We start from the raw sequence: 17,230 nt of genomic DNA, 5'->3' as shown, positions 1-17,230 counted from the left end.
CTACCACATTTTCAGTTTCTGTCATTTTTACTTCCAGTCTAGTATCATTTTGACTGAGATCTTCCACTCTTTCATCCAAATTCTCAATACATGTAGCCATGCCTTGAAATGCAAATAAAATGTCTGCTCTTATTTCTGTTAGTTTCTCTGTAATCTTTTCATCCATAACCTCAGCTAGTTTTTCTGTTAACTTCTCCTCCAACTTTTTATCCATTATCTCAGCAAATTGTTGCAATTGCTTTTCCATAATCTCTTGCAGCACATTCTGCAAATCTTTAACTGTAAGAGCTGATGCAAATACGGGTGCAGAGGGCAATAAGGCTTGCAACAATGACTGCTGCCCCAGAGCAGGAACTTTAGAAGATATAGCCGCCATTTTCACCCACTATTGTTTGCTACGCACTTCCACTTTCAAGCTCAGCAAAGTCCATTGAGTTAAAGATCAAAAACCATTTTCACCTAAATCTCCTGTATCGCTCTACCTGCGTCCTTGTTCTCCAAAGTTCTTTCTTGCTAGCAGGGATGGTTGCGGACGCCCTGTTCTGCTCCAAAAAACCCGGAGCAGAAGCGCCTCGCAGTCCGGAGCATGCCCAGGCTTTGGGGGGGCTCAATCCTTCAGCCGCCAAAACGTTAAGTTCTGGTGGCCCCAGAGAGCTCTACCCCTACCTGGGCGCTCGCCCCCTCCTCTTCTCCTGAGGAGGGGGCTTCCGAGCCGCCGAAACAGCTGATCGGCGCTGTTTTCGGCGGCTCTACGGAGCCGCGAGGCTGACAGCCGAAGAATGGCTGCCTCCGGCGACGCCTTGCCATCCGGAAGTCAAGAGATAGATTTTATATATATATATATCAAAGTCTTGTCTTCCATGAATTTATCCAGACCCTACGACAAACTCTTTAAAAAAAAGGAGATACAGTTGGAAACTGACAAGCAGAAAAGCAAAGAGGAATAGGGGAGCTTTCTGTGGCTCTTTAGCAAGGAGGGGAACACATTAACTTCAGATGCTGGACAGTGGAGAGTAAAGAGGGAGCAGTGATAGGGATTTGCCAGGCAAATGCCATGCTTGTAATTTTAACAGACAAATATCCTAATTACCTACACGGAATGGAAGAAATGACCTCAGGAAACCTGAACAGGAGAATGCTCAGCCATGACAAATGTAAGCCTATCCACATCTGGGTTGGAAAAGTAAAATGTGTACATATAAGGTTGGGGAGCCTGGCTTAGCGGCATACATGTGAAAATGATCTTGAAATAGCATCATTTGTACCAGAGTCAGCAGCTGCTAAGAAAAGCGGTGCAATTTTGGACAGCATTTGTAGAATCATTTGCATCCAGAATATGGAAGGTAGTAGTGTTGACTGGATTTTGTGCTGTTTAGATTGCATTCGAAAAATTGTGCCTATTTCTAAGATGGAATGAGTTCAAAGAAATGCTGCTAGAATGACAAAAGGTCAAAAATCCAAGGGCTTAAAGGAGCCAGAGATGTTTAACTTGCAAAAGTAAAGGCTAAGAAGAGACAATGATACTAACAATTTAGAACTATCTAAAAGGCCATTATACAGAAGAATGTGATCTTTGCATTCTAGCTAGAAGAGCTGCAAATCACAACACAAATATCTGTTTTAAAGAATAGAGTTTATTAGAAAAAACAAACTAAGATATGAACATGGATATTTGGCTAAAAGAAAAGAGGTAAGTTTCAAAAGAGGAAAAATGATCAGAGGGTAATAGGTAGCATCTAATTAGGCTTCAGAAAAGAGATAAACATGGAAGGAAATCAGGTGATTGCCTTGAGTACAATAAAATAAAATCCTGACGCCACAGTATTTACTTACTATTATTTATTTAATATTCCTAAAAGTCTATGTGGTTAAAGTTTCTATTTCCTGACAAATTTCATCACAACATGGAAGGGATCTGTAGTCTATTCTTTCCTTTCCCTACAGGCAAATCCAGCTTCATAATGTAATCTACTCATTGCTATTTAACTTCAAGGAGAGGGGAAATGTTCTTGTTCAGAGGTTTGATTAACCATCTTCCCTTTTTCTTGCTCTTTAGAGTTAGATGGAATTGGTCTATAGTTGTAATAGTCTGTGAGAATGTGTTTGGGAGACAGGAGGAAAAGCCTCAGACTAGACAATTGTCAGATAAGGGGCAGCTGTAAAGGTAGGGGCTGGGGGGGGGAAAGAAGAGGTGCATTTTCAGACCTGCAAGATTCTGTTAATGTAACCTTACAATAAAGTGAGAGTATGTATTTCTGGATAGGCCTTTTGCCTGGACTACCTTGCAAGGCTGCCAATAGATTAGTTTTGGGGTATGTTATGATTGAATGGGAATCATTGCTTCCATTACAGAGATGGTCTTTTTTGTCTCAAATATGGATAAAATACAGAGTGTATTTACCCACTTCCATTTGAGCATTATTTCTAAATACTCTGAAACCGGTAATGCGTCATCTAACCAATTTGCATGGAAAATTCATGTTATGATAACTCCCTGAGCAATAAACAGTACACCAAGTTATTTTCAGAAGCAATAGCATCATTTCTGCATGCACTCTTGCATTAAGCACCTCTTTTTTCTTTTAGTGTGCTTTGATATACAGGCTGAAACTGCATTGTGAATTGGTACATTGCAATCTATCCAGACGAGTCCAGCTTAAAGCTGGAAAAGATTTTTAAAATATCCAAATATTGTGTCATGCTTTGCAGTTGATAGTTGGATTCATTAATGCTGATTCCACAGTACTGTATTTGCTCAACTGGGAGCTAATCCCACCCCCTTCTGACAAATAATTAGCTATGAATTGGTAGGTAAGGGGGGGGGGGTCATCTTACATTCCATGAAAAGAAAATATGGATGTAGATTTGTGCTGTAAATGCTTTGGAAGATAAGTTTGAAAATTATACCTTGTTGCTTGCCTGGTGAAATTTCACTCCGTTTACGTTGTCTAGATATAATGTCAAGTGGTTGATAAATTGAAGCTCCTTGAAAAAAAAAAGAGTAAATGAGAATAAACAATGATTTAAATATTCCATTTGAAGTCTACTTTCTTCTTAAATAATTCCATGTTTGTATTCTTCAAATTATTTACAACAGGATTCTGCATTCTGATCTGTTTTCCTTTCATGAAAAGGAAACTATTTAAGCAGAATGTAAATCTTTAACAAAATGTTCTAGGTTAATTATTTAAACCATCCACAATGGATCCAAGAGAGTAAAAATTCTCTACTGATCTTTTCAACCCATTTTTGCTAATTCTCATTTTCTTTAATTTTCTTTAATTACTCATATTGTCAAGAAAAAAATTCTCATGATTTCTTTTTTCAATGGTTCCACCAAATTCTACTTAGAATTTGACTTTTTTTTATTATATATTTTAGGTATTTTTATTAGCTGGAAGGAAACGGAAAAAGAGCAAAACCTCAAATTACCTCATCTCCATTGACCCAACGGACCTGTCACGAGGAGGAGAGAGTTTCATTGGAAAATTAAGGTAAACATCTACCTTTAAAATGTATGCTAATGTGTGAACTGGTTTGAGATTTAAAGCAATTCAAACCTCTTGATATTTGTAGACTTTCATAGTCTCTGTATATAGGTAATAGGGAATAACCTCCATACTCATTAGCACTGATGATATTGCCTAGTTGAAAAAAGTAAGGGTCTACATTTAGGCAAGAAAAACCAAATGTACAGGTATTGTATAGGTGGTACCTTGCTCAATAGTAGTAACTGTGAGAGGGATCTCGGAGTCCTAGTGGACAATCACTTAAATAGGAGCCAGCAATGTGCTACAGCTGCCAAAAAAGCCAACACAGTGCTAGGCTGCATTAGCAGAGGGATAGAATCAAGATCACGTGAAGTATTAATATCACTTTACAATGCCTTGGTAAGGCCACACTTGGAATACGGCATCCAGTTTGGTCACCACGATGTAAAAAAGATGTTGAGACTCTAGAAAGAGTACAGAGAAGAGCAACAAAGAGGATTAGGGGACTGGAAGCTAAAACATATAGGGAACGGTTGCTGGAATTGGGTATATGTAGTTTAATGAAGAGAAGGGTGAGGGGTGACATGATAGCAGTGTTCCAATATCTCAGGGGCTGCCACAAAGAAGAGGGAGTCAAGCTATTCTCCAAAGTGCCTGAAGGCAGGACAAGAAGCAACGGATGGAAACTAATCAAGGAGAGAAGCAACTTAGAACTAAGGAGAAACTTCCTGACAGTTAGAACAATTAACCAGTGGAACAACCTGCCTCCAGAAGTGGTGAATGCCCCAATACTGGAACTTTTTAAGAAGAGACTGGATAGCCATTTGTCTGAAATGGTATAGGGTTTCCTGCCTGAGCAGGGGGTTGGACTAGATGACCTCCAAGGTACCTTCCATCATCATCATCATCATCATCATCATCATCATCATCATCATTATTGCTGTTGTTGTTGTTATTACAACTGCAAGCAAATAACCAAGCTCAGAGAATACCAAGCACTCCACAGACTTGAATTTCCCTAGTTTTAGCCTATACTGTTGTTATACAATACCTATACAACACTGGCTCAGGAATTCTGGGAGTTGAAGTCCACAAATCATAAAAGGGCCATAGTTCCCCACTCCTGGTTTAGGGGAAACACAATTCCAGCCTTCTGGAAGGTACCATATTTAGTACTGGACAGTGATTATTCTTTTACTTCAATAATAGGTCAAATCTCATGGGGACTAAGTTTACAGTTTACGATAACGGAGTTAACCCAGTGAAAACGACATCGAGTTTGGAGGCAAGTAACCTACGCCAGGAGTTAGCTGCTATTTGCTATGTAAGTAGTTTTCCTATGCAAAAAAAGCAAATATGTATTAGAATAAATAACAATCGTTGGATTGAGTATTAAAATACTTCAAGATGTTTGTACTTCCACAATACATACTAAATGGACTCTACATAAAGAATAGTTACTGCATACATAGGCTGTTTGCATCAGGGATTTGCATCTTCACACTTATATCTTAGGGGTGTATTAGTACCATAACAGCATAGTCTTTGCATTAGAATTAGTATTATAAAATGGCATTCTGGTATTATTCTCATTTTTAATTTCCAACGTTCATTTCTTTCCTGTTGTGTTTTTTATACTATGGGTAGGATGGATAGGAATTGCCTTTATTTTATCCATATGCTACTCTATGTACTTCTCCAGTGAAACAACAAAATATAATGTCTTTTAAAAAGAGGCTATAGAACAATCATTCTTACAAAATAAGATGTCCAAAGGGCCTATGCAATATTAAAGGAATTATTTTCATGCAGGATGATGGATATCTTGGGCCAGCCCCAAATGGAATTACTGAGGAAATGCAACATGTAGTTGGTTTATTCCTGTGCTAAGTAATATTTAATATGATATGTATCTCCTCTTCTGCCCTCATTTCCAGGAATATGGACCATGAGTACAACCATAAATGAAAGATAGATTGAGCATGTACTTGCTTTCTGTATTAGCCTGGCAGCATGAGGATGCTATTTAACATGGCACTGTATGAAGCATAGTTCAGTTTTAGCCAAAGCAGTGAATAAAAGACTAATAAATACTGTGAAATTAACTATTCTGTCACTTTGCAAGACTGCTCTTTTTCTTCAGCTGCATGGATTTGGTGTTGTTCAATAAGGGGTTCTTGGTATTATTTGTGGAGTTACTTTTGAAGTCACCATCTGCAAAACATCTACAGTTTACAGTGCACCGAATTGGATGTATTAATACTGGTTTAAGTCCAGCATAATTAAAAATGGAATATACCCATTAATTCATGAAAGTGGCTGGATAAGTCATCTGGCTACAACAAACACCCTGGAGTGACTTTTCCCATTGAAGCCCTGGGTTTCCCTGAAGCAAGGATGACTTGCTGATATACAAGATACCAAACACTCAGATATACACACCACATGCTCTTGGCTCATGTTGATCACTGGTCTGTGATCATAAAGATATACAAATAATTAAAATAAATTCTAGGGAAAGTCCCTGTCAATAAAATTCTTACAAAAACGTCTTTAACCAGATTTCTTGAAAAGAAGAAGAAATTAGGTAACAAGATCTGGAGAACTAATACTTTCAGTTTAACATTGCAATTATTTCTTGATTTTGTAAGCTGGGATCTCCATAAATATCTTGTAAACTTGAGGGACAGGAGAGGTGAGCAAACGTGTTCTTGATAATGGTGGAATATCTAGATGCCCTGAGCCAGCATTATTTTGCAAATAAAATAAACACCACCTTCCATTTCCAGTCTGGCAAAGGCTAAAAGAAAATTAGGATTCTTTGCTACAGATAATTCTTTCAGACAGTTTTAAGGTATTTCCTTTTCCTCAAAATATTCAAGATAATCTAATCTTAGTGAAGAATAATAGAAATGAAAAATTATCAAAATAAAGCAACTCGTTTACTTTTTAGGTCACATATTTAAGGGTTGCTTGGTATCAGGAAGGTTTCTAAAAATATTCCTGGGGACATTGGAGAAAAACCTCATTATAGATTCTTTTTTAAACCGTGCTCAATTGGAGTGACCCCGGATCAAGAGGAACACAAAAGCACAGGACCCTGGGCACGGGGTTTCTTTATCTCTCCCTAGAAGAGTTGGGGAGTTGTTTTATTTTGTGAAAATAAACATATAAAACTGATATATTTTTCTATATTCTGTTTTATTACTCTATACTATTACAATAACAATTACTATCAAGACAACTATATTCTATACTACTATACTACTACTATTGAATATATTTATTTGAATATATTTGAATATTTAAGCTAAACAGCGAGGACAGTGAGTTAATTGGTACAGAACATCCCTGTCCCCAGCAATCTAAAAATTATAGGGCTATCAGTGCATGTAACATAGATGTGTGTGTGGACAAGAATATCAACCTTGCTGTCAAGCAAAATCAAGCTTCTAATAGCAAGTGCCACACAAAGTGCACTAACCAAATAGGTGGTAAGACAATAAGGGAACTCAGGCACCACACAGATCATGTAGAAAGTAAACACAGGGTCAGTCATAAAGGAGTCAAATGTCTATACACCAATGCATAGAGTATGAGCAATAAATAGAGTGAACTAGAAATTCAGGTTAATGAGGGCAGATATGATATTGTCGCAATTATGGAAACATGGTGGGATGAAACCCACAAATGGAACACATAGCTAGAGGGATTTAAATTATTTAAAAGAAACAGACCAAATAAAAGAGGAGGTGGAGTTGCCCTCTATATAAGAAATAACTACATCTCTACAGAAATAGAGCACAATCATGATGAAAACTGTAAACTTGAATGCATTTGAGTCAATATAAAAGGGAGAAGAAATGACATTGCCATAGGTGTATACTATAGGCCACCCAACCAAACAGAGGAAATAGGTGAAACTTTTTGCTAGTCAGCTAACTAAGGTATGTAGGAAGCACATTACAATAGTAATGGGGGACTTTAACTACCCTGACATCAACTGGGAGACAAACTCTGCACCAAATGGAAGATCAAACAGATTTCTGACAAACCTAGCAGACAACTTTGTCACCCAAAAAGTAGAGAAGGGAACTAGGGGATAAGAAGGTGTTGAAGCCACAGGAACCTTGGGAGGAAGTGATCATGCAATATTGGAATTCAACATTATGGAAGCACAAGCAATAGAACACAGTCAAACTAGAGCACAGGTCTGCAACCCGCGGCTCTGGAGCCGCATGCGGCTCTTTCAGCCGGCTCCTGTGGCTCCCAGTCTTCTGCTGTGTGCAGTCCAAAAAAAAAAGTGGGACTAAAAAAGTTCAACCAATCAATTCAAATATGCAGGGTAGGTGCATATCTCGCCTTGGCTCCACTCTTCAGTCAAACCCTGTTCTGCGCATGTGCGCATGTACATGCATGCGCACACATTTTTGCGGCTCCCAGTTTATCCTTTTGTGAGGGAACCGGTTCCGAGTGGCTCTTTCACTGGTTGCTGACCCCTGAACTAGAGTCTTGGACTTTAAGAGAGCTAATTTCAATAAACTTAGAGAGGGCTTCGGAAGGATTCCATGGATGAGAATCCTCAAGGGAAAACAACTCAAGAAGCTTGGGAAATTTTTAAAAGTGAGATAATAAAAGCCCAATTTAGCACAATACCAACAAAGAGGAAAAATAACAGCTCTCAAAAGAAACCAGCATGGCTGCATAAAGAACTCTGATAAATTGAAAGATAAAAAGGACAAGTATAGAAAGTGGAAAGAGGGGCACATCACTAAGTCAGAATATCAGCAAATAGCTCGAGCCTGCAAAGACGAAATGAGAAAGCTAAGGCTCAAAATGAACTAAGGCTTGCAACCAAAGTGAAAAATAACAAAAAAAGCTTCTTTCAACATGTAAAAAAACAAGAAAAAAGTGAAGGAAATGATTGGTCCATTAGTGGGTGAAAGTGGCAAGAAGGTGACAAGCAATAGGGAAAAAGCAGAACTATTTAACTCGTTTTTTGCATCTGTCTTTACACAAAGGCAGAAAACAGACCAACCTATCAAAAATAGTGCCATAAAAAACAGAATAGAAACACAAGTTAAGATAGGCAAGAAAATGGTAAGTGAGCACCTTTCCAGCCTAGACGAGTTCAAATCACCAGAACCAGATGGATTACACCCCAAGGTTCTCAAGGAACTGGCAGGTGTGATCTCAGAACCACTGAACTATATTTTTCAAAGATCCTAGAGCACTGGGGAACTACCAAAGGACTGGAAAAGAGCTGATGTAGTTCCCATCTTCAAAAAAGGGAAAAAAATGGATCCAGGAAATTACAGACCTATCAGCCTGACCTCAATAGCTGGGAAGATTCTGGAAAAGATAACGAATCAGCGAGCACCTAGAGGCAAACAAAGTCATTACTAAAAGCCAACATGGGTTTGTCAAAAACAGATCATGCCAGACAAATCTTATTGCATTCTTTGACCAAGTAACAAAATTAGTGGATCAGAGGAATGCTGTGGATATAATTTACTTGGACTTCAGTAAGGCATTTGATAAAGTAGATCACAAACTTGATAAGATATAAAAATGTGGGTTAGACAGCATCAGCGCCAGATGGATTCATAGCTAGCTGATCAGCCATACTCAGCGTGTGGTCCTCAATTGAACCGCATCTACATGGAGGGAAGTATGTAGTGGGGTGCCCCAGGGCTCTGTTCTGGGCCCAGTGCTCTTCAACATCTTCATCAACGATTTGGACAAGGGGATTTGCAGACGACACCAAGCTGGCAGGAATAGCCAACACTCCAAAAGACAGGCTTAAGATATAGGAGGATCTGGGCAGACTTGAACACTGGGCATTATCTAACAAAATGAAATTCAGTGGTGGGAAAAGTAAGCTTCTACATTTAGGCAAGGAAAACCATATGTACAGGTATAGTATAGTGGGTACCTTGCTCAATAGTAGTAACTGTGAGAGGGATCTCGGAGTCCTAGTGGACAATCACTTAAATATGAGCCAGCAGTGTGCTGCAGCTTCCAAAAAAGCCAACACAGTGCTAGGCTGCATTAACAGAGGGATAGAATCAAGGTCACGTGAAGTATTAATACCACTTTACAATGCCTTGGTAAGGCCACACTTGGAATACTGCATCCAGTTTTGGTCACCATGATGTAAAAAAGATGTTGAGACTCTGAAAAGAGTACAGAGAAGAGCAACAAAGATGATTAGGGGTCTGGAGGTTAAAACATATAAGGAATGGCTGCCTGAATTGGGTATGTCTAGTTTAATGAAGAGAAGGACGAGGGGTGACATGATAGCAGTGTTCCAACATCTCAGGGGCTGCCACAAAGAAGAGGGAGTCAAGCTATTCTCCAAAGCACCTGAAAGCAGGTCAAGAAGCAATGGATGGAAACTAATCAAGGAGAGAAGTAACCTAGAACTAGGGAGAAACTTCCTGACAGTTAGAACAATTAACCAGTGGAACAACCTGCCTCCAGAAGCTGTGAATCCTCCAACACTGGAAGTTTTTAAGAAGAGACTGGACAGCCATTTGTCCGAAATGGTATAGGGTTTCCTGCCTGAGCAGGGGGTTGGACTAGATGACCTCCAAGGTCCCTTCCAACTTTACGATTATGATTACTGTACTCTGTAGCTATATATTATGCTCTATAGCATTACTAGCATGCATCAATGTTTCTTAAGGCTGTACTGTCTTAAGTCCCTTCTCTCTGAAATTTCTTCTTTTACTGGCTGGCATGTACAGCTCTTGCGTCTTTTTTGCATTGTGCTTTGTGTTGCTGGGCTGGTGTACTTCTCTCCCCCTCCCCGCCCCGCCCTCCTCTCTTTTGGACCATCCATGTCTTCTGAAGGAAAAACTGTCCTTTCATTTGGCTGCTGTACTCAGTTTGCTGGTGGCTTCAGAGCCGAAAAACACATGCCTCCTCTCACACCTGTGTCAAGGTTGCAGCTTTATTGGCAACTCTGCCACGCTGATGCTGGTGAGAAGGCTCAAATGAGAGGGAAAGGAAGAAGCAGAGCTTTTTTTTTTCAAGCAGCTTGCTCTTGCTCACACATACACAATAAATTCCAATATTCTTTTTAGAAGATGGTAGTATAATAGCACTGGTAGTAAGAAGATCTGCATTATGCATTTTAATAAAACCTTTTTCTATTCATACAGAAAGTTTCCAAAATTCATCCCATCTTTACAAATTATTCTATTGTAACTGACCCATATCCATTAAGGGTTGAATTGTTGATTAAATCCTAGATGCAGAGACCTTTTATTATGTTATTTAAGTAAAAGCAAAATTGAGCAAAATTTCCTTGTTGCTGTTGGTCATTAACACAGCTGCCATGGCACCTAATGGTCACTGTCAAAATTGCAGTGGTAGAGAAATTCTAAATAGTTCATTTAGAAATAGAATCGCATTTGGAAGAAGAAACCATCTGTTGTTGATCTCTTGGCCATTTAAATATGGATCAGTTTCATAAAACTGTTATTTCGAGCTCTGCTCATGATTAACCAACTGGCTACAATGCTTTTAATTTTCTGTTGAAAAGAGTGTAATAACAAAAATAAGCAGATGGATTTTGCAGTCCTGACACTTTCAAATCTGCTTCAGATAAGCAATAAGCAGAATCTGAACACTAACTGCCAGTTACAGTGGAGGGAATTATGGAACAAGAGGTACCCTGCCTAGACTTCTTTACTACTCTAAGTAGTAAATTAAGATAGAAGCATGAATCCTTCCCCCTGCAGCTTTCCCCTCTTTATTTTTCACATATTTTTCAATATGGTGCTCTTCTAAGATATAAAATTAGGTGGCTAAGAGCTGAGCCCATCTATCTCCTACACCAGGGGTGTCAAACTGCTGACCTGCGGGCTGGATGGGCCACGCCAAAACCGTGCCCACCCCATTGCCGGCAATGGGGAAAAAGCCGCGATATGTCACGACACACCACGTGACATCGCGAGTTTGACACCCGTGTCCTACATAGGCAACCACTATTTCTCAACTTTGGCTGATAGATAGATGCAATGCTAGGTGCCCCCCAAATGTTTTGGATTTTAATTTCCAGAATGCTCATGTGGTCACCTTAATTAGAGACCATCAGGCTAAGGAACAACTTTAGTAGATTACCATGGCATGTATCAAATACAATAGAATGATCAAAGCACTATATAAATGTTTAAAGTGCTAATTTATGTTGTTGATATTGCTGCTGTTGAAAATAAATCATTAATCTCACAACTAAAGTGTAGCCGGTACCAAATTTTGTGCATATTTATGCCTTCCTTCCTTCCTTCCTTCCTTCCTTCCTTCCTTCCTTCCTTCCTTCCTTCCTTCCTTCCTTCCTTCCTTCCCCTTCCCTCCCCTCCCCTCCCCTCCCCTCCCCTCCCCTTCCCTTCCCTTCCCTTCCCTTCCTCCCTCTTAGATAAAGGCCTATTTCAGTATTTTTATCATATTGTCTTAAAACAGGAAACAAACGTTTTGGGATTTAAGGGTCCTCGTAAAATGAGTGTTATCATACCCGGAATGAATATGGATCATGAGAGAGTTTCCATCAGACCACGGAATGTAAGTCAGTCACCATTATCTCAAAAACCATAAGCTAGCTCAACCTGGGGATTTGGGGATATATTGTAAAATTTTGTTTTTGTAAAACTCTTTAATAAAAAAAAAAGCTAGCTCAACCAAGTTTAAGGATGCAGTTACATGCCAGTCCTGGGAGACATTGATTTTTTTAATTTCCTTCTTCATAGGTAAAGAAACAGTATGCCCAGAATTTGTTTACAAATATTTTCCTAGCCACTGAGAACAAATTCAGGGAATAGGGAAAAAAAGGGATTGAATACAGAGGGTGGGCAGATGCTATAACACTATCCCGGATTCTGGCATAACTTATATTCTTTGCAGTGGGAAAAAACAGTTTTTTTATTTTTGTTTTAATCTGAAAAAAATGATTTAAAAAAAATAGAAAATTCACCCATCTCTTCGTCTTGGATTCGTTATTAGTTAGATTTACATTCTGTCATTCCTCCAGGAAGTGAAAGAAACCAAATTGTGTTTTTGCTCTGCTAACAATTTCTCCATAGCAACCCTGAGAGGTAGATTGGGTTTTTAATGCCCAGTTGTCATGTTAAAATGAGACTGGTGGGTCTTTGGGGTTTTAGTTTCCATTTGTTCCTGAACTGGCTGTTCTGAAGTCAGGGGTTTGCTAACTTTGTCATAAAGACCCTCATTCAACCCAGAGGGAAAACTAGAGAAAGCCATTTACTACTACTCAGACTGCTGCTAACCACAATTGTTATCACTGTTATGACTAAAAGATTTGTCAAGCTAGGGAAAAGAGATAGGAGATGAAAATAATACTTATCATAAACTAGAAAAAAAAGCCAGGTGAGGTGGGACCTCTGGAAATCCATTCCCTTATATTGTATAAGCAGTTAAAGGGATCAGTAGCTTCCCAAATTAGTGTATCTGAGATCTATGAAAGATATTAATCATTTCTCTATTGCAGATACTGCATATGCTAATTTGTAGTTATTAGCACAGTTATTAGATCTGTGATTGGCCACAGATCATTTGATTGGTTTGTATTCATTGGATTTATGCATGTTGACTTTTAACGTGCCCTTGTCAACAGCAGGAGTTGGTTTGCTAAAATAGTGTTCAGAGCCCTGTGCTTGGTATCAAGGTTCACACAAGCTCTTCTGCAGACAGTACTAAAAGATTGCTAAAAGTTGTATTCAAAGCCCTGTGCTGAGTGTCAAGGTTTACGCAAGGTCTTCTGCAGACAGTACTAGGGTTACATGTTCACACAGACAATCAGTGTCCTTCTGGCAGAAATGCTGAGAATGGAGAGAAAAACCTAAATGACAGCACAATATGTGCAGCTTTTTTAAAAAAAAAATTGCTTGTTTTAAAAGTGAACCAGGAAAACCATCCAAAATACAAATTTATTCTTGTATTTATTAATTTGCTTTTTCTCTGGCTCCTGTTATAAGCTAGAATTCAATAGAGTCAGTGTTAGTGTTTGTTAGTTGATCTCAGTATGCTTCCCAATGACAAATGGAGTTAGGTTCTGACAACCTATGCAATTGATTTGGGAGGGCCAGAGATTTTATTTTAGGGTGGTTTTGAACTCTGGAATGGAAAATTGGTATATATACAAAGAGCGGAAGATAGCTTTTTGCTGGGAACCCAAGCTTCTCTCCTTGGTTCTGATAGGAACATGAAACACTCCTCTCAAGATGGCAAAATAAAAACACAGAGAGTGTCATTGAGCTGCACAACAAAACTCCAGTCTGGAACGATGATACTCAGTCTTACGTTTTAAATTTCCATGGTCGTGTAACACAGGCCTCTGTGAAAAACTTCCAAATTATTCACGACAATGATCGTAAGTATAGCTTCTTTAATTAAATTTGTTGGAAACAGATTGCTTTTCTGAAATCTAATTAAGTCCTTTGTACAATGATATCAAAGAGGTGTTAGGTTTCCTCAAACCAAAATTCATGTTGTATTCCTCTTACTATAGTTTCCTGTTCTCAGATGTTGATAGCATATCTATGAAGAGGAAAATTTGGATGGTTGTCATTCATTTGTTTTGATGTTTTGATGAAGTTTTTGGCAAGGGTGGAATCTAAGGCAATCTTTTCTAATGAGTTATTTTCAATTATTTTCAGATTAAAATTCTCATCTCTGTTCTTCTGACTTGAAGTATAGTCCATCTATGCTCAAGGACCTGGGGTTTAGGGTTTTGGTTATGAATAGCTAAGGCACTAATAGCTAGTTCTCAGAGTAGCATATAAACAGCTTCTAATTTAATTTACCCATTGCATAACACCTGCCACATAACGCCCCAGACTTAACAACTTGTTAATAACAAAAGACAAAAAAGTCCGGATAAAAGACGTGGCAGTATTTCTCTATTTATATATCAAACTTTTTAACTGCCCATCATCCTCATAAAGAGGCTTTGGGCGGTGTACAATTTAATCACCTGGAGATAGCAGAATAGAAGAGGACGAATTGGAGAAGATAACAAAATACAAAGACCTGCAGATAGGAATAGAACAACTGTGGCAAAAGAAAGCAAAGGTAGCACCAATAGTAATAGGCACCTTGGGTGCAATCCCAAAACAATTGGAACATCACTTGAACACTATCAGCAGTGACAAAATCACTGTCAGTCAATTGCAAAAGGCAGCTTTATTCAAAACAGCTTACGTCCTGCCACGATACCATTAAGGCCATAAAACATCCACATCTGTCTATCCCAGATCACATTGGGAAGGATTTGATAGGTGGATAAAAATGCCAAATCCATTCTGGACATTTGGCTGACTGTGCGACAAACCATAATATAATAATTATTTCTGAGAGAGGTGAAATCTTTATAATGGAGGCATAGTTTCTGGTGGGGTGCATATTTTTAAAATTTCTCCTCTTTAATCCAATCTATAAAGATATACTAATGCCCATTGTTATCAGATGAAGTTTTGACCCTATCATTTAATGCGGGGGCAGATGGTGTGCCTTCACCATTCTTCTGGTGTGCCAGAAGAAACATCATCAGTCTGACGAAAGCCCCCCCCCCCAGAAATGCCTGCTTAGAAAGTCGTTCTTCTGTTCACTGGTTCATTCACCACATCCTAACTTTGCTCTAACCGCTTGTTGGCAGACTTCAATTTTGTCCTTTCAGCAGTGTGTTCGCAAAGCATGTTGGGAGGCAGCTATTTGGGGGATCTGCCAGCTTAACAATATGGAAGCTGAAGGAGGAAAGGAAGAGAGGAAAAAGGGTCGCTTGCTGAGTCTTTTTCAGGCACTGCAGCTGTCTTCTGATTTTGTTCTATTCATCCCACCAACGTTTTTGGATCCTTTTCTGTTTCCTGGCTTATAAAGAATGCCATTTATAAGAATATCTGTGCCATGTGCGGAAGTGCCAGATACCACACAGCTGGGAAACATTTCTTTTTTTCCCTTTTTATCAGAACATTTCTTTTTATCTATTTTAAAACATTCAAGGAACAAAATAAATGAATTACATAAACCCCACCCCCAAAAAGTAAATAAGCAGAATTTACAAATTGTCATAATATTTAAAATCCAACATTTATTGATGAAATAATTCATGATTTTATTGATGAAATAATTTAAAGTAGACTGATAATATCTTGAGAAACAATTGACGATCACTACTAAAATTTAGATTTACAAAGGTGTGACCACTATTCTCTTGTAGAAACGAAAATATTTTTTTAAAAAAATCAGTAAAAGCAATATTAATCCTAAATTCTCTACTCTAGTATCTGGTGATTAAAATATAAACATTAAAATAGCTTCTGGTTACTATCTTTACATCAAATATTTTCCCCTTAAACATAGTCTAAACATCTGAATTAGCTTAGTTGCGTGATTTGTAATATAAAGGCAAGTCCTACTTGTTTAATTTTAGTCAAACTTCAGTTCTGAATGTACACTTTTAATTTTGCTGTGGCTTCATATTCTCCAGCTGCCCTGCATTTCATTACTTTCTGAAGAACGCTGTGTCCTAGTTCAGATTTCAGCTAATCTAGGAGATACACATTACTTCTTTTTTCTAATTTTACAGTTTGGTTTAGTACTATTCACATAGTCTAAAACGTGTTAAAAGCCATATTGATGTATCTATGTTTCTTTATTCTTTCAGCCGACTACATAGTGATGCAGTTTGGTCGTGTGGCAGAAGATATTTTTACAATGGATTATAATTATCCTATGTGTGCAGTACAAGCCTTTGCTATTGCACTGTCCAGTTTTGACAGCAAGCTGGCTTGTGAGTGAACAAGTTATGCCTAAACTTCACTACAGCCAAAACCATGTGCCACTGGAAGAAGAAAACATACATTCCACATTTTCTGTAGTGTCATCAGTGGTCACACATCCTTATGAGGCAGGTAAAATTTGTTTTCTGAAGGACCAACCTTTTTTGATGAAGAGAAAATATTTTAAAAATTCAAGACTTTCAGGAATGTTTTTCCCGCCTATTCTCTATTTTTCTGGAAGTGGCATCGGAGCTCTATAAACAGAAGTCCTACCTAAATGTCCTCAGTTCTGTTATAAAGATGCACATCATTGTGGCTTAAGTGAAAACACCATTGGGATCAATGATGTCTTTTTTTTAAACCCATAAAAGCTATCACGACACAGATCTAGTTTTGGATTTAAAGACATATTCGGAGGCTGTCAGGATACCTCAAGATTTCATTCACACCTTTGAGAATTTTGTGTCACCCATCTTAAACATAAGACCGTGAGAAAGATGCAAACTCTTTTCAAGAAAGAAGCAAGGTAGCATTTACTCTCAAAGCCAGGACTGAAATTGATTTGTGATACTGTTTATGTGGGAAGGAATCTGACAGATTTTTTAATCCTGATGGGGAATGGAATGGGGGGAGGGGAGGGAATCGGAAGCACAAGTTAATATTGCACAACTCACTTGTACTCCAAGGTGTTATTTTATAGATTGTGTTTTAAGTCTCACTTTCCAATGTCAGTTCACGCTTATTTTTAAGAAGGGAAGTTTGATCATGCAAAGTCACCAAATGGATGAGAGAAATGATGCTGAATCATTATACTAACTAAAAGAAAGAGAAAATGTGCTTCAAACCTGTATGATGTCTCAGGTCCCATGTGTGGCGTGTTCTGTCGAAGAAACTTTTCTGTCTTTTACCCTGGAGAACTGCTGCCCTTTGGGTAGACAC

At 38.4% G+C, this 17,230-nt stretch overlaps 1 protein-coding gene across 1 annotated transcript in view; it reads left to right on the top strand.

Moving 5' to 3' along the window:
- Positions 1–16,310, top strand: part of TUB (TUB bipartite transcription factor) — a gene marked incomplete at both ends in the record, with an annotated part of 75,612 nt that extends 59,302 nt beyond the window's left edge. The window contains 5 exons of the mRNA XM_083363116.1: positions 3,382–3,494; positions 4,701–4,815; positions 11,961–12,059; positions 13,713–13,884; positions 16,177–16,310. Coding sequence (XP_083219242.1) covers positions 3,382–3,494; positions 4,701–4,815; positions 11,961–12,059; positions 13,713–13,884; positions 16,177–16,310 — 633 coding nt within the window. The remainder of the gene's footprint in view (positions 1–3,381; positions 3,495–4,700; positions 4,816–11,960; positions 12,060–13,712; positions 13,885–16,176) is intronic.
- Between the last annotated feature and the right edge of the window lie 920 nt (positions 16,311–17,230).

The sequence above is a fragment of the Vipera ursinii genome (genome assembly GCF_947247035.1).
Source record: "Vipera ursinii genome assembly, chromosome: 1".
In the NCBI taxonomy this organism is placed as follows: domain Eukaryota; kingdom Metazoa; phylum Chordata; class Lepidosauria; order Squamata; family Viperidae; genus Vipera; species Vipera ursinii.
This window is presented reverse-complemented; position numbering and strand designations above follow the sequence as displayed.